This window comes from Podarcis pityusensis, assembly GCF_964106645.2.
Source record: "Podarcis pityusensis genome assembly, chromosome: 13".
NCBI classification, from domain to species: Eukaryota; Metazoa; Chordata; class Lepidosauria; order Squamata; family Lacertidae; genus Podarcis; species Podarcis pityusensis.
In genome coordinates this window covers 33,068,635-33,087,787 of record NC_138038.1, presented here as the reverse complement: position 1 = coordinate 33,087,787, position 19,153 = coordinate 33,068,635, and the positions used below count along the sequence as shown (strand labels likewise).

Here is a 19,153-nt window from a genome sequence, read left to right as displayed (position 1 = left end):
TATATATATATATATATATATGGTGTATGCAAGGAAACTCTATATTGGATTAAAAATAACACTTTATCTTGTGCATACACAGCCATGTATCCTTGTCAAATCTATAGGTCTGACATCTTAAGCAATGTAAGAGTTAATGAATAGGAATTATCAGCCAAACAATCTCAATTTCAGGTATCTCTTTTTTTTTTATAAGATATTTATTAAGGTTTTTTGAAATATTACAGTGAAAATGAAAAAGAAAAAAGAAAAATACAAAATAAAAACAGTTAAAAACACACATATTTTCTATTACTTATTTTCCTTTAGCTTGTTTCCCAGACCTCCTCGTACCTCCCTTTTCTGTATTCCACTTCAATTTATTGGTTCAGCAAATCCTTACCATTAGATTTTAACCCATTTAGAACCCTTTTTTCATATTCTCTTAGAACATTACAGCTGGAAAGCGCTTAATTACTATCCAACATCATTCTATCATTCATTAATTTTACAATATTTCTGTAAATAGTCTTTAAATTTCTTCCAATCTTCTTCCACCGACTCTTCTCCCTGGTCTCGGATTCTGCCAGTCATTTCTGCCAATTCCATATAGTCCATCACCTTCATCTGCCATTCTTCCAAAGTGGGTAGATCTTGTGTCTTCCAATACTTTGCAATGAGTATTCTTGCTGCTGTTGTAGCATACATAAAAAAAGTTCTGTCCTCTGGTTTCTTCAAGTCAATTTCAGGTATCTCACACAGCAGATGCATGCAGGCAAACCATTATCCAATCAATCAAAGATCTAAGGCTGTAGATTTATTTATTTTTTAAAAAATAAATAAAATAAATAAACCTTAAAACTATAGAAATATTAATTCTCGTTTTGTTCCAAATCTCTCTTTAGCTTATTTATAGCCCTGCTCCAGTGATGAATGATAAAACCCCAGGTCTTCCCTTCCACCAGATGGTCCCTAAGGAAAATCTTCAGTATAAGGGAATTCTCTCTTTGCTTCTGCATTTCAGGTGGACATGGATCGGGGTTATTGTAATGGACAATAGCAATGGAGAAAGATTTGTGGAAACTGTTTTCCCGGTGTTTTCCCAGAATGGTGTTTGCTTTGCCTTCATAGAAAGAATTCCCACATTAACCTTTGTCACAGATGTTAAAAATGTGTTGGAAGAGGGGGCAAAAATACATGATAAATTGCTAGGCAGTACAGCCAATGCATTGGTGGTTAATGGGGAATCTTATTCCTTCACATTTTTTAGATGGTTGCCATATCTAACGGAACAGGAACTCATAACGACAACACTAAAAGGCAAAGTGTGGATAGCAACAGCCCAGCTGATGGTTACTTCATTTGTTTTTCAAAGGACTTGGGATATGAAAATATTCCAAGGTGCATTAACCATAACAATTCATTCAAATAATCTAGAAAATTTTCACAGATTTCTTGAGAGCAGAAACCCTTCCAGTGCAGCCAGGGATGGTTTTATCACAGAATTTTGGCAGAATGCCTTTGCCTGTGTTTTTCCAATGCAATTTCAGGAACAGGCCCAGGGCAATATTTGTACTGGTGAAGAAAAGCTGGAAAGCCTTCCAGGAACTTTCTTTGAAATGAGTATGACTGGCCACAGCTATAGCATCTACAATGCTGTTTATACCGTGGCCCATGCTTTGTGTAAAATATCTAAATCTAGAATGAGACACAGAGCAATGGTGGAGGGAGGTGGACTGAAGCTTCAGAAAGAACCACCATGGCAGGTAATGGACTTTATTTTGTTCTGTGACACAGCAGAATATTTTGAGTGAAATAGCACACCATGGAGCCATGGCCTTGATGCTTGACATCCCAATGCAGGGTAGGGTCACAAATCATAGTGCAACCGCACACTACCTGTAAAATCCCTGAATGTAATGTGGATTTTGTTCTGTTATTTAATCATGGAAAGACCATGGGGTGAATATTCATAGGTAAATGTTGAATGCTCTCAACCAATTGGGACAAGTGCTTGAAAACCATCAATATACACATCTTCCAAATATTTTCTTTCATTGCCCATATTAAGAGGTCCCCCAGGGGCAGAGAAGAATCCCTGGTGGAGGGGGCAATGCCCAGGCTGGTGCTGTCATGTCTACCTGTGGCCTCTGTCAAAGGGTGACCACCACTGATGGCCATGGGAGCTGATTCTTCATGAGCACCAGAAGCCACCCATGCAGTTATATTGTGGAGGAAGAGGAGGGAGCACCTGTGTCATCCTGGCAGCCATACTAGGCACTGGGAGTGCTGTAACAGAAGGCAAAGAGGCAGGGGTAACTAGTGATATAGCCAAACTGAAAGCAAGTTAGTTGTGAGTGTAGTAGAATACTCACTTGCAATAATTAGAAGTGAAGTCTCCACTAGACGGGGAAGGGGGTGTATGGACAGCTAAGTTCACTGCAAGCAGGTGCTGGAACTACTGCAAACCCATCTAAGGGTGCTGAACCACTGTGGGGTATTGCAGGAACTGGTGCAGGTGTGGAAAGTAAAGAAACAGTTACTGGTGTCTCCATAGCAATAGCTGAGGGGATGGATACAGATGTCACAGCTAACCCTCAAGAATAGACACCCTATCAAACAGTTCACAGTATAAATTGGATTTTGATGCTTTACGTGTGGATCTCTGCACACTAGGTTATCCATTGGGCTTCAGAATGAGTGGAATGGGCTTTTTCCAGCACCCCTACCTTGGCCAGTAACACAAAGATGGTGGTGGGATCTGGTTGCAACCACTTGGGGGCTTTCTTGACCACAGAGACCCCTTTTTTGGCAGCTTATGGGTGATAGCCTGTAAAGAAACATAAATCAAATACAGCAGGCAAAGCGACAGTAAAATTGGCATACAGGACAAAGGACTGAGTATTGTTCATGCAGCAGGCCCAACTGAGAAGCCAGAGGAGAATACCAATGAGAATGCATGTGGTTATGCAAATGAACTCCTATGAGAGATAATCCTTGCAAAGAAACCAACACAAACAAGGGGAAAGGGGTGAGGTGGGAAGTGAAAACAAGAACTGCAGTGAAAACTAAGGGAGTGAATAAAAGGCTGACATACTCTCAAAAGAAAGTCTGCAGGAGAACTTGTGGCACCAGAGATCAATAGCTTATGGGGTAGGAAGGCAATTACTACAGGACAGTATTGCAGACAAGTAGGTAAAGAGTGTGGATTGCAGGTGGTGGGTACTCAGGTAGTTATCAACTGAAGCTCCTCCTCTTCTTGGAATCCCTATATGTGACTCACTATGAAAAAGGTGGCCTGAAGGAGGCTGCTGCTGATGAAGATGGACATAAATGCTTTGGCTTTGGCCTTGTTTGGGTCAGTATGATACTGCACTCTCCCTATCTGTCACGAAGAAGATGGGGGAGTTGCTTAAGTAGCCTGATCTCCACTTCCCCCACCATAAGGCCAAATCGACACACATGGTTGTATCACACTCCTCCCTGCTGGGGAAGATATCTCTCCTCTTCTAGAGTGAGCAGCATGGGGCAAATGTGTCCCTCTCCCACACACACACAAGGATGATACAGAATTGCCAGTCCTATGCTCAGTGCTTGGGAAGCAAGATTCAGAAAGTCCTGAAAGAATGCTTACAGAGAACAGAGTTCATGGAGTGCCATAGATTTCAATCAAATTTGTTTCTTAAGATATGTGTGCATAGAGCAACACAGCCTAAGTAAGGAATATGTGTGGGGTTTTAAAATCCTCTTTCCCATTCCATATTAAAATAGCAAAATAATTGTCCTTAGTCTGAAAAACACAACTAGAGCATTTTATAAACCTTTTCCTTTCCCTCCCTAATTAAGCTCCATCATTTTCTCAGAAGTGTCTCATTTAACAACAGTGCTGGAGATGAGATTTCTTTTGATCAGAAAGGAGAGTTAATAGCTGGATTTGATATTATCAATTGGATTGTTTTCCCAAACCAATCTTTTCAGAGAGTAAAAGTTGGGAGGATTGATCCTCAAGCTTCTCCAGGCCATGCCTTCACAATCAATGAGGATGCCATAACATGGCACAGCTGGTTTAACAAGGTAGGATTGAGCTATCTTTAAGCAATAACAGGCAACACATGGCTAATAATGTTCCAACAATATATATATATAAAATATCCTGTATTATTTAACAATTCTTAAACAGAGAATATATGATGGAGATACAAATAATAAAATAAATGAATATTGTATGAACAAAATTAGAGAAAGTAATCAATCAATATAACAGAGGCAAACAAGCCTTTCAATAGCCCCAATCCTGTAGTCATGTGATAATAGAAGCTCCAAGCATAGCAATTCTTAAACAGAGAATACATAATAGAATCACAGAAAATAAAAGTCTATCACTGTAACACAAACAAAATTAGACAATATAGTCCACCAGTATTGAAAGAGGCAAATAAGCCTTTCAACAGTCACAATCCTGTACCTGTGCGATAATGGATGATCCAAAAATGTAGTACAGTTTTTCCAGGCGGCAAACTGTTTTGATAGTAATTCTTCATCAGCTGGCGATGATGTAAAATAAAATCCAGTATATTTGCATACAATATAAATATAAGAATGACAATCCTGTAAACATAACCAATCATGAATAATGAATACATACCATATGAAAGGTCCTAACAGGTACCTCAAGATCAGCACTCACTAAGAAGTGTAGAAAGCTGATACTGAGGGCCGAGGCATTATATAGGCCATCCTGAGAGTACAATTCAGAAAATTTAAAGATACAGAATCCAGCATTTAATGCAGTGAATGACAGCAGTAGCCATATAATCAGAACAATTAAATAAAACAATTGAAGTCTAATTTCATGTTCAAACCCCCAGGATACAGGGATTTGAATAAGAAAATTAATTTAGTTTCTTGTTGATATAGCAATCTAACGTGATCTCTCCTCATTCCGAGTTGTCTCTGAATTACCTAGAGAACCATGTAAAGAAGGTCTGTGTCTCTCTGCTGGTGTTTCCAAAAAGCTTTATCTGTGGTGCATCCATAACCAGATTTCTAATACGGGAATGATGCTCTCCTATTTGAAAACCGCTCACTCATGTGCTTGATCCAATATAGAGTAGATTGCACTGGCATCTTATTAGATATACAACATCTTTAGTCTGGCAGGTGCTGAAATGGCGGGTGGTAAATATAAAATTAGAATGAGCATCATAAATCTCTTTTGTCTGTAAAACCAAAGGACAGGAGACACATCCACAAGGATTGAGCTATCAGCAGTTTGAGATCCTTGATGTAAAGAGTAATTTGCTTTCTTTTCCTTTTTTAAAAAAGATATTTGCTATATAAAAATAAACTAATTGGTCAATGCACATATAAACATAAATTATGGATCAGGTGTAAGCATTCTATTTAAAACACACAAATACAACCCCAGGTATAGGATGAAGTCATGAATTAGTGGGTCTTGTGTAGTCTCATTAACATCTGCTCCACAAAGGTCAGAATATGAAGGAACCCATGCCCTTTATTTATTTATTTAATTCAATTTCTATACCGCTTTATATTTCTAAGAAAAATCTCAAAGCGGTTTACAGCATATTAAATCAACAAAACAAAAATAAAACAATCTGAAGAAAGTCAAATATAGAGTATGCAGTCAAAGCAACATTACAGAAAACTAAAATATTATATTAAAGATTTCAAAATAAAACATTAAAAGGTGGTTAACTACAGAACACATAGCAGGGCTGGTGAGTCTGGGCCCCGCCCCCTAGGCCAGGTGGAAAGGCCCTTGCAGGGAGCAGCCTTCACCCCTCACCTTATTCTCAAGGTTGCTATTCCTTCATATGTTGATTAGGTCCAACCCCTATCTTTGTGTACTGAGAGCTGCCATCCTGGTTCTAGCAAGCAAGTGAAGGAAGGGGAGCCATTTTGCTGCTACGATTGCATCCCATGTCCAGAAGGGAAGATTGCAGACCAAAATGGTGAGAAATTTAGCATGCAGTTATCAAACAGTTTGCATGTGGTCCAGTTATGGATATCTACACCACAGTTTCTTATCTTTCATGTTTCAAATATGGTGGAATATTTATAAAAGAATGGGCTAGATGGAAATAATATGACCAATATATGTTTGGGTTACCATTTCTCCCCGGTTTTACACCACATTTCAACCAATACTATCCTTTCCAGGTGTTTATTCCCCCCTTAAATATTTCATCTGCTTCCAGTTCTGAGGTTTTTAAAAATTGTTATTTTAAACACATTTGTTATAAGGTGCCCTGATATTTTGTAAATGTAATGAAAATAATAAACATATAATAAACTTGCAACTGTCCAAGCTGTGGACTTGGGGTGAGATTTATTGCATGTATTAGAATATCACCTCTTCTCTTTTTCAGACATGGGTGACTGCTATACCTCTTCTCTTTTTCAGACATGGGTGACTGCTATGAATGCACAGATGAAAATTATCCAAACAAGAGAAAGAATTTATGTATTCCTAAGGATGTAAGCTTCTTGTCTTTTGAAGAACCTATGGGGATTTTTTCAGCTGGTTTTGCTCTTTCCTTTTCTTCAATTTCAGCTCTGGTGCTTGCATTGTTTGTGAAGTACCACAACACTCCTATCATCAAAGCCAACAACCAGGATCTCAGCTACACTCTCCTCATCTCCCTCCTACTCTGCTTCCTTTGTGCATTGCTATTCATTGGTCATCCACAAAAGGTAACATGTCTCCTCCGACAAAGTGCTTTTGGCATAATCTTCACAGTGGCTGTTTCTTGTGTGCTAGCGAAAACCATCACTGTGGTACTGGCTTTCATTGCTACAAAACCAGGATCCAGGATGAGAAAATGGGTGGGAAGAAGACTAGCCAACTCCATTGTGATTTGCTGCTCCTTTATTCAAGCAACCATTTGTATTATGTGGTTGGCATTTTCTCCCCCATTCCCAGATGTCGATAAGCACTCAACTTATGGAGAAATTGTTCTAGAATGCAACGAGGGTTCTGCAACCATGTTTTACTGTGTCTTGGGCTACATGGGTTTTCTGGCTATGGCCAGTTTCACTGTGGCTTTCGTTGCCAGGAAGTTGCCCAACAGTTTCAATGAAGCCAAGTTCATCACTTTCAGCATGATGGTATTCTGCAGTGTTTGGTTCTCCTTTGTTCCAACCTACTTGAGTACAAAGGGAAAATATATGGTAACTGTGGAGATCTTCTGTATCTTAGCTTCCAGTGCCGGCTTGCTTGGATGCATTTTTTCTCCCAAATGTTACATCATTTTGTTGAGACCAGAGTTGAATAACAGAGAGCAGGTAATGCTAAGAAAATGTTGAAGTGTATGTGCACAGTATATCTGTATCCTTGCTATTTTCTGCTATCCAGAGCTGTATGTGTGTTCGCCAGTTTTTATGATTTCCTCTCCCATTAGCTGTCTTATATAAATCTTCACCAACAATGTAGACCATAGATCACAGACAATTAATTTGAAACACTGTTAAATAAAAAACATCATGTTTGCATACTCAAGCTCTTCCCTTCAAATTGTGTTTCAGCAACTCTTCTTAAAATTCCAAAACATTTTAAAAAGAATCAGATGGGTTTATAGTCTTTGCTGATGCTGATATATGCAACTAGTAAATTCCTTATAGACCATAGCCATAGAACTTATTATCTTAGGGTACTCTCAGCTATAGAATAGCAAACTCTACCATTAGTGGAATCTATTCTAAGAGAAACAATTATTTTTTGCCTTTTCAACCATTGGTCTTGAATGTTCTGAGCTATACCTTAACTAATGCTGCTTTCACATCCCAGGAGTGAGGCATTTCAGGAGTCTTTATATTAAATAAGAAATCTTGATAGCTTTAGCAATGCCACTCCTGCTCTTTTGAAGAGGGGATTTGCCACCCAAATTCTCTATCTTGGAAGAAGACATTAGTTGGTGTGTCCCATGGGGAGGAGATATTTGCGAGCACATGGGAAGCAGTGCCCAATAGGTGGGGAGAGATCAGGCTGCTGTTTAAGCTAGCTTTCCCCCTCCTCCTCCCTCTTTTGCTGCACCCACCCTCACTTGCTCTACAGCAGGGATGTCCAACAGGTCGATCGTGACCTACTGGTAGATCTCCATGAGCTTTTGGTAGATCATGGTCGATCTCTGACTCCCTTTCCTTAGCGCCATCAAAACTGACTCCTGCCCCGCCCTATATTGTTTGATCTCTGGAAGGGAAGATGGAGCTTTCTCTGTGCTGCTGTTTTCATCCATAGTGATCTTTTTGTGAGTGACTTTATCCCCCCCCAAAAAAAAGCTGAACCTGAACCTGAGAAAGGATTTCCCCCCCTTCCCTAAAAAAAGCTCAACAACTTTGAGCTGACCCCAGCTTTTGATTCTGAAAGTAGATTGCAGTCTCTTGAGAGTTGGCCACCCCTGCTCTACAGTATGGAATTATTTTTCTTTCTTTTCTTTTTTTGCATGGCAGTTTGATGACAGGTGAGGAATTCTGAGCAGGGGCTTAGTAGGAACATTTGGTGAGCTCCTGATTGGTCATTGAGACTCCTCATTTTTGGCTACTCCACATCAAATGGTGCTTTGATTTTCTGATCATATGTATACTTATTTGATCTTGTCATTCAGTGTGGGTAGGTAAGGGAATTTAATAATTGGCAGAAACCCTAAAGCATGATTGGGTTAAGAGCACTCTTGAGTTATCTTCCACAGCCTGTAGTATCCTTGGGCTGCCCTTTGGTGAACACTGGGCAATAGGACGTGAGAGCACATGTTGTGTTCACAAGCCCAAGGCTCGCTTAGCTTTGAGGGAGATTTTTCTCTCAATCCCTCTATAATGTGGCTGTTCACATGCCCAGTGAAGTAGAAGGATGCTTAACACTTAACACTGTAGATTATTGTCGCTTTGTACATGAATATACAATGCATCCCGTTCATGCACATACAGAGCAACTAGATTTGGACATCTGCTTTACTGATCAATAAGACAGCATGCTCACCATCTCATGCTAACACTCTGAGCATGAGGGTCATCATTATTAAATGATGGATAAATTTGTATATTGAACCAAATTGGGGAGGATGTCAGTGATATTACTATTTACTACTGAGGAGGGGGGTGTTGCAATGCTTAACTGTCAAGCAAGGGTTCAAAGCATCCATATAGTCAGACTCAAATTCAAAAGCAGGCCTATCTTAATATCAGATGTTAATTCAAGTAATTTTGGTATCCTTTACTCTTGAGCGGGTCATTCAAACCCCAAGCGTCTTTCAACACCCTGTCAAGTATAAAAATGAAAGCTTTTGTTCTGATGTCTTAAAAATCCCCCCTCCTCCCTGAAATTCCCCAGAATGACTCTAACTTTAATTTTGGTGATTAACGTACCCTGTAGTTAATGACCTATAATTATTTTTGTTGTCTTTCAAAAACCCTTGGGGAGCTGTAGTTTCCACTAGTAACACAGCCTAATAAATGTAAAATAAAATTACCTAGCATTCAGAGACAGGTCTAGTGATTAAGAATGGATGTACATTGTACTCTGAGATTTAGATTTCTGGGGTTTATCAGGCCATTGTAGTAATGGTAATATGTGGCATTGCTGTAGATGGAAACAAGAGAATCTGCATATAGAATGAGTATTTGCACATGTGCTGAGAATGATGGTCCTTGTGGTGTTGCTGCTCATTCGTCTTCCTCATATGGCATGCAAGGCTCCCGTTAAATGCAGGGTCCAGTATCCACACAGTCCACTGCACAAATACCATCAGAAAGGAGACCTCATCATTGGTGTCATTGCCTCTCAAAGTTTCATCATGTCCAGCTCAATACCATTCACTGAAATACCACCTCCAGTATCAGCTGAAGAGTTGATGTAAGATTTTTTATTTTTATTTTTTCCATTTTCTTCATTTGTGCAGAATAAGAAGTGTCATGGTATGATGAGATCAGTCCTATGAACGTTACTTACTTACTTCTCCAAGGAGCTCAATATGATTCTTTACCTCCCCCTTTTATTATCACAGCAACCCTGTGTGTTTGGCTGAGAGATTGTGAGTGGCCCAAAATCACCCAGAGAGTTTCATGTCTGAGTGCATATTGAAACCCTTGGATCATAACACAGTGCAGACCTTCAGTGATCTGAATCTGTCCTTTTCACTTTGTCTCCTATTAACTACTTAAATACCAAAGGAAATCCTGATCATGGATGTCTTCTCTCTCAATTGCCCTTAACGTTTATGCTTGAAGAAAATATCTGCTTCTTATCATGGATGGGGGAGGCAGTAGTAGAATCAATTTAAGCTCCCACCCAACCAAAAACTATGATCAGTTACTACTTCACAGCAAACTTCTCTAAAATTACTGTATTCAAGCTCACATTTTTCTCTCTCACCTTCATTCTAAGTCCACATCCCTTCTGATATTGCTTCACACACAAGTAGTTTGTTTCTTTAGTCTGTTTTATATCATAAGAATCTTTAAGCATCTGTAATTGACCATTGCCACACATAGAAATGGATGGTAAGTGTTAATAGTATATAATAAGAAGGTTATTCATATGAATGTACATACTGCAGGATTAGAACATAATTAGAAATATAGTTAGAAACATTGTTTATGTGTGAGGGAATCCAAGCTATTTTGAATCATATACCGGTAGATTACAGTAGAACGTTCTCTACATTGGTAAATTATCAAGACATTATCCAGAATTCCAAATTTCCATCACTGATGATATTAAGCAACTGATACTATCAGTGTTCATCAAAATGTGAAAACTACATACTGTCATGGTATTGTATCTATTATCTTCAAGTATTATTTTTTTGTACATCACATTATAATAAATTAGGCCCACAACAGTTGTCTTCATGTCAGGGACTGGGCAGAGGAGGAATGGTGGAGAAATAATTTGTTTTGCCATGTTTATAGAGCAACCTGACTTGTTAACTAAGTGAAGATGCCTATAGATGTGTAATTGCTGGAATAGATGTGGAATTGCTGAAAAGCATATAAAAGGAAGGCAACCTCCTCTTTAACAGAGTTCTTCAATAAATCATTTATTGTAGCAGCTTGCTTCATACAGCATGTGTTGTTATTTTTATTCTTAAGTCAGTAGTAAGGGAATGTAATCAGGTAGAACTGTATATGCATAGCACACACTACCACATTAAAGGGCACTGGTACACTGATATAGAATAAGTGATGAATGTGAGATATCCTTCTTATACAGAATGTAACTCTTGTTCTAGAGTAGTACCTAAAAATTACCAGCATATCTTGGCCTTGGAATTTGCAATAAAGGAGATCAGTGAAAACCTTCAGCTCTTACCCAATGTCACTTTGGGATTCGACATCTATGACAGTCATTTTACTGCAATGAGGACCTATCATGCCACAATGTTACTCATGTCCACATTGGAGAGATTTTTCCCTAACTATGTATGTGACACCCAGAATAACCTAATAGCTGTCATTGGAGGACTGGACTCTGAAACCTCCCTTCATGTGGCAAATATCTTGGATATCTACAAGATGCCCCAGGTAAGATGTTTATGGATATATTTTTATGTACATGTCAATATATGTAAAAGGCTATCATAGAACTGTAACACTTCTGCACACATGCACAATCCTTGCAGATTACACGTCATGTTTGACAATAGAAATAGGTGCATTTTATGTACTCAATATATATTTGAATGCCATATGTTAAGTCAATGACACTTGTACTTTCACAATGGAGAGGAAGAAAAATTGTTGTGAATTTAGACTATGATTATGTTGGTGACTTTCTTGAAAAAATGATCAGAATACTTACCACCTCACCTTGTTCACATTGTAAAATGATAGATTAGAGCTGACCTTTCCCTTATATGTTTAAGTAGCTAATGTGGCAGAACAAAAGATCCAGCCAGAATCTTTCTCTGATTCTTAAGAGTAATGTAGCTGTTAATGAATGAACATGATCCTCAGCAACTAGTATCCAGAGGCATACTGCTTCCAATGCTGGAGGCAATATATACACATAATGATGGAAGAAATAAATGTTTAATGTATTGGCATTATGAGCTGGGTAATCCCCATTCCAATACTTCCCTTAGAGATAAATATATGGAGCAGAGGTATTTTGTTATACTTCTAGGCTAGGAAGGACAGCATTAGACAGTGGTCTGATGTTGAATGGTTCTCACCAAAGACTGCCTGGGCTTCAGATAGTATATTATGTTCCTTTAGAAAAGTTGTCAGTTTTCTACTGAGGAATCGGGCATACAGCTTCCCAATTATTGAGAGCAGGCTAATTGGCCTATAATTGAAGGGGGTATTTCAAAGGTTTGCTGGCAATATGGCAGTTGTCTTGCAAAATTGGACCTAGTGGTCTTCACTCTCTTATGTGTTCCCCACCTGATAGAAGTGTGGAGCCCTATGAGAATGTGATTTTTCAGTGGTGAAATCATATGTGGGGAATACTGTCTTTAGTGTGACCTGCCTAGCACCATGCCTTCAGTCTTCAAGACCACTTTCCTTACCTTGGGATTTGGTTAATTAATGTTGCCTCCAATGGTAGTAGTGGTTACCTTTTATTTTTTTCGTAATTCTTTTTATATTATTTTTTCCCCATTTTAACAATATAGGATATTTATATACTCCCAATCTGAAAAATACAAGAACAAATACATACAGTGGTACCTCTGGTTGCGAAAGGGATCTGTTCTGGAGGCCCGTTCGCAACATGAGCAGAATGCAACCCGCGTCTGCGTGGGTCACAATTCACCGCTTCTGCACATGCGTGTGACGTCATTTTGTGTGTCTGCACATGCACGAGTGGTGAAACCCGGAAGTAACCCTTTCTGGTACTTCTGGGTCACCGCGGGACGCAACCTGAAAATGCTCAACCTGAAGCAAACGTTAGGTATGACTGTATACAAATACTTTATTCTTGGTTTTGTTCAAGTGCTTACATTTAAGTAGGGTGGGTAGGACTTGTACTTGTTAATATGTTACTAGATGAACATTTTAAGCATTGTATTGTATTGTTTATTAACTTAAATTGTTATGTATTAAATTTCTTTTATGTGACATATTTTTTCTGTGCAAATCACTTTGAGACTTATTCTTGTATAACGTGACTGATAAATGCAAACAACAATTATAATGATTGCTGTTATAAAGAAAGCAAATGCCTCAGAATACTGGAAAGGCCCATGGAAATTGTATAGTAGGGTGGTTCACAGAGGGACGCGTGTGGCGCTGTGGTCTAAACCACTGACCCTAGGGCTTGCTGATTGGAAGGTCGGCGGTTCGAATCCCCACGACGGGGTGAACTCCTGTTGCTCGGTCCCAGGTCCTGCTAACCTAGCAGTTCGAAAGCACGGCCCAAAGTTCAAGTAGATGAATAAGTACCGCTCCGGTGAGAAGGTAAACGGCGTTTCCATGCGTAGCTCTGGTTTTGCCAGAAGCGGCTTAGTCATGCTGGCCACATGACTTGAAAAAACTGTCTGTGCATAAATGCCGGCTTGCTCTGCCTGTAAAGTAAGATGAACTCTGCAACCCCAGAGTTGTTTACCTTTACCTTTACGTATAGTTATTTTATCTTCATTTCATTCTCTCTTAAATCTTCTTTTAGCTAGTATATAGCCCTGCCCCGGTGATGAATGATAAAACACCAGGCCTCCCATTCTATCAGATGATTCCGAAGGAAACCATTCAGTATGAGGGGATTCTGTCTTTGCTTTTGCATTTCAAATGGACATGGGTTGGGGTTGTTGTTATGGATACTACTGAAGGAGAAAGATTTGTGCAAACTGTGGTTCCAATGTTTTCCCAGAATGGCATCTGTTTTGATTTCATAGTAAGAATCCCCACACTAACTTTTGTCCCCAACATTAAAGAGATGTTTGACGAAGGGGAAAAAACATATGCCAAGGTGATGGCCAGCAAAGCCAGTGCTATGCTGGCATATGGACCGTCTTATTCCATGGCATTTTTTAGATTTTTCCCATTTTTATCAAAAGAAAAGCAGGTGTCAGATTATCCAAAAGGCAAAGTGTGGATTAGAACAGCCCAGGTGGAGCTCACTTCATTTGTTTTTCAGAAGGATTGGGATATGCAAATTTTCCCTGGAGCCATATCCTTACAAATTCACTCCAGTGATCTCCCACGTTTTCACCAATTTGTCGAGAGCAGAAAACCCTCTAACACGGCAGGAGATGGTTTCATCAGGGACTTCTGGCAAAATGCCTTCGGCTGTGTGTTTCTGCATCAAGATATGGATGTGGTGGAAGGGGACATTTGCACTGAGGAAGAGAAGCTAGGAAGCCTTACAGCACCATTTTTTGAAATGAGTATGATTGGCCACAGCTACAGCATCTACAATGCTATCTATGCTGTGGCCCATGCTTTGCATGCCATGGCCTTGTCTAGACTCAAATACATGGGGTTGTTGAATGGAGGGAGACTGAAGCTTCAGAATCTACATCCATGGCAGGTAATGTAGGAAGTCTTTGCCAACTTGGGCTCCTTTGGGAGGAAGGATGTATAGATGTAATAATAATAAAATGCTTAACATCCTCATATGGCAGTGCACACTTTTTGGGAGTGAAACTACACCTTCATCCATGTACTAAATGTCTCCCCCAACTGTATCAGTGTTCACATTTTCACCTTCCTTCCACTCTCTACAATTAAATTATTTGTCTGTACAGTATATATGTCTGCACAGGGCTTTTTTTCATCAGGAACTCAATGGAACTTAGTTCCTGCACCTCTCTAGTGAGTGTGATTGCCATTCTAAGAGAACGAGGGAGCTGTTCAGGGTGAATTCCAGCACCTCTTTATCTAGAAAAATAGCACTGTGTCTGCATTGTCTGAATGACATATTCCTTCTGCTACCTCAGAGTCAATAAGCATTGAGATACCTGAGCTCTTCCATCACACATTGGTCCATGTTACCTTTCGGCCTAAAGTGATAAATAAATAAACCATCCATAGGATCGAACCCCTAGTTTTGTTGGGTTCACTACTTCAGAGCTGCTTCTAATAGAAGACTATGAGAAAACCTTAGCTAGGAGCAGAAGCCCAATCCCAAACAGAGCACAGTGATCACTTAGGTATGAGGCGATCAAAACTATACATAGAGAGGCCAATTTTACTTAGTTCAAAAGGACATAGTAGCACTGGAATTAGGGCAGTGCAGGCGGTTCCCACACACAGCAGCAAGCCGATGGGGGCACAAAAAAATAATGAAGAAAAATCAATTGTTGTTAAAACAATAAATATTTTGGGGGCACCAAATTTTGTCCTTGCCCAGGGTGCCATATTACTGAAGTCTGCCCCTGGACATAGTCTTAGATAATCGTGTATGAATTTGCAATGAAGATACGTAACAGCATTTCTCCCAATCTACCCTTTCCCTTTTCAATTTAGGTCCATCATTCCCTGAGAACTGTCTCATTTAACAACAGTGCTGGGGACACAATTTCCTTTGACAAGAATGGGGAGCTAATGGCTGGATTTGATGTCATCAACTGGATTTTTTCGTCAAACCAAACTAAACAGAAAATTGGCCAGTTAGATCCTGAGGCTCTTCCAGACCAAGTGTTCACTATCAATGAGGATGTCATAATTTGGCACAGCTGGTTTAACCAGGTAAATTGCTGCTGTTGAGGAACTGAGTTGAGGAACTGAGCTTTGATCCCTATATGGCTGCTGCCCTCCTGTGCAATGTGAATTTCTTGGGAGTTTTCTGGATTTCGTTTATCTCTGAAGTAACAATTTATAATTCCCCAGCCTCCAGCAACTTGTGATAACCATGATGGTTTCAATGATGATATGAATAATTATTCTACATGATTTATGCTGCATTGGTGGTGTTCTATTAAGTTCTATCATGTTGTTATTATTTATTGATTGTAAGGCACTTTGAGATTCATTTCACTGAAAAGCTGCATAGAAATATAATCAAAGAAATAGTGCATTAGTACCTTCTCAGAACTTATCAATCTTTTCTCGGCTTCCAAAAGTGCATTGTTTTCAAAACTGCTATTCTCTTTCATTTGCCTTCTTAGACTCGTCCACTCTCAGTTTGTACTGACAGCTGCCATCCTGGTTTTAGCAAGAAAGTGAGGGAGGGGAAACCATTTTGCTGCTATGATTGCATTCCATGTCCAGAAGGGAAGATTTCAGACCATGAAGGTAAGAAATACACTCTACCTAGAATGATTGTAATTTGGCAAAACATGAATTCTGGGGTTGCTTTTCTTTGGTATTTACATTGGGTTGCCATACATAGGGAAAACCCAGACGTATGGCTGCCCTAATTTACAAGTTCCATACAAATCTTTGTTTAATAGAATGATTTGGTAGGTCTGGATGGAAATTTAAAGAAAAATATAATTCTGGTGTTATTTCAGGACAGAGTACAATATGAAATTAAGATCCTGTCCAGCTGTACGAAAAGTTCAAAACCATTTCAATTTAGATTCAGGTCAAAGAATTAATCCCTTGTTTTTTTCTAAGCCATTTTGAATGGTTGCTGAGACTCATTGGAGTGGACAACAAAAAGAGGGATGTTGGGTAATGTGGGAGGCACCTCTGTTCAGTGTTGCATGTTCAGTTTTACTTTTGACTTTTGCTTTGAACACCATCAGTAAAATGATGAGTCATTGCCATTTGCAAAAGCTATCATTTTGTTTAAAGTCTTCAAATACTTTAACTGAAATATCAAACTCAAAGTGCAAAATGGTAACGTTCATTTCGATAAGCAGCTAATTAATTGTTTCCCATGTTTTGCTTGTATCTGTCTTAACATTTTTTAAATTGAAAGGTGGAATATAAATGACAAATAAATCCCTTGTATCTACACAAGAGGAACTGTTATGACATGTTGAATAAATTTATTACACATATCTGAGAGTGAGAGCACACCTTTATTTTTCAGACCTGAGCGACTGTTATGAATGCACAGATGAAACTTTTCCAAATAAAAATCAGGATCTATGCATTCCCAAGCGCATCAGCTACTTGACTTTTGGAGAACCTTTGGGGATCATCTTAGCCTCTTTTGCTCTTTGCCTTTTTTTGATCACTGCTTTGGTGCTGGGAATATTTGTGGAGTGGAAGGATACTCCCATTGTCAAAGCCAACAACCGGAACCTCACCTACACCCTTCTCGTTTCACTTCTGCTCTGTTTCCTGAGTGCTCTGCTATTTATTGGCAAGCCTCACATTGTGACATGTTTCTTCCGGCAAACTGCTTTTGGCATCATCTTCTCAGTGGCTGTTTCTTGTGTGTTGGCAAAAACCATCACAGTAGTTCTGGCTTTCCTGGCCACCAAACCAGGATCCAGGATGAGGAAATGGGTGGGGAAAGGACTGGCAAACACCATTGTGTTATCCTGCTCCTTTGTTCAAGTAGGCCTCTGCATCATGTGGCTGGTAGCCAATCCTCCATTCCCGGATGTTGACATGCACTCATTGACTGAACAAATTGTACTAGAATGTAATGAGGGATCGGTGACTATGTTTTACTGTGTTCTGGGCTACATGGGGCTCCTGGCTTTTGTGAGCTTTACTGTGGCTTTCCTTGCCAGAAGGTTGCCTGACAGTTTCAACGAAGCCAAGTTTATCACTTTCAGTATGTTACTTTTTTGCAGTGTTTGGTTATCCTTTATTCCATCCTACCTGAGCACTAAGGGGAAGTACATGGTAGCAGTGGAGATCTTTTCTATCTTAGCCTCCAGTGCTGGGTTGCTGGGTTGCATCTTTTCCCCAAAATGTTACATTATTTTGCTGAGACCTGAGCTGAACAACCGGGAACAGCTAATAAGAAGGAAACCTTGAAGAATGCCTATTTCTGAGTCTTTGTTGTTTGCTGTTAAGTGGTGTTTCCACAGCAAAAAATAAAATAAAAAATTAGCTAAGATATATAATGAATCAAATTACATGTGAGAGTTTGAAAGTCGCCCACGATCCTGTCACTGTCGAAAACATTGTATGAAAAGTATGCATGTACGTATATGGGGAGTTGGCACAGCTTAAATGCAAACATATATACATACAATGAAAGGAAAAAAGAAGGCTGTTGTGAAATTTATTAAGACTTTTTTTTAAAAAAAAACAATTTTCCAAATTATTACAAATCAAACCAAATTACTTTAATTTAATACAATTTCTCAAAATCAGGTTTCCTGCTCCTGTTGCAAACATATGTCAAACATTTCCTCCCTTAGCCGCATCATCTCTTATTTAATGTCCAATTGATCCTTCACTTGTTGTTAGTCCATTCTTCCAGCTGGCCACATTATTTTTTCTCCTTACAGACAGTGCCTTTGTTACATCTTTTAAATAAAAAAATCCATTTCATGTGTGTAGTCCTTCATATACATTGTTGGTTCAGACCTGGTGTGCTGGAAGAAACAATCTTCCATTGTTCAGTTCTTTGCAGTGCTTATCTAGATGGGACAAGGTCACATTCCATTCCTTCCATGTCCATGTCCACTCTCCGCCATTAAAATTCCATTCTGGAGTTCTTTCTTGGCACACAGTTAAAAGCAAAATCTTTTCTCAAATTCGGCCTCTTGACAGATTTATTCAGCAGCCATTCAATCTTCTTGCTCTGCATTGTTCCTTCTCACTCCTGCTCTAATCCAAATATAATTTTCAATAAAGTCCATTCAACCTTGGTCGAGAGGGGAGGGCATAATAAAACCTTGCTAAATTCCTTGTTGAGCATAAATCAAAAGCTTCTCCCCTCCTTTTCATGGTAATAGCCAGAATAACATAGCTACAGCTTCACACATCTCTTTCATTTTACAGGGGAGGACAAGAAAAAAGACCATTTGAAAACCATATGAAAGCAAAAAACACCCTGTCCTCCCCCTTCCTTCCCTGGCTGTTGTGAGGCTTCTCAAGCTTCGGGAAAAACATTCAAATGCCTTCAAAGAGCCAAGCCCAGTCCTTTTGGCAGCTGATTGATTGCAGCCCTTTATCATGTCGGTCCAGGAGCACCTCTTGATTAAACGACAATATTCCAGATTAAGGAGGAACCAACCACAAATCATGCTGGAGAAAGAGGCTCGTACATGGCAGAGACACGCTCCCAGGTCACACGCACTCTGCCTTTCAAGTTGGCAGACACAGGCTTGAGCAGCACAGCCGGAAGCAGCGAGCTCCC

The 19,153-nt window shown here is 39.4% G+C and overlaps 1 protein-coding gene across 1 annotated transcript; it reads left to right on the top strand.

Moving 5' to 3' along the window:
- Positions 1-908: 908 nt before the first annotated feature.
- Positions 909-17,820, top strand: LOC308460860 (vomeronasal type-2 receptor 26-like; the record flags this gene model as incomplete). Its single annotated transcript, XM_080977394.1, has 4 exons — positions 909-1,745; positions 15,406-15,627; positions 16,047-16,173; positions 16,919-17,820. 4 exons carry the CDS (start codon positions 909-911, stop codon positions 17,818-17,820), a joined length of 2,088 nt encoding a protein of 695 aa, XP_080833520.1.
- Positions 17,821-19,153: the final 1,333 nt, after the last annotated feature.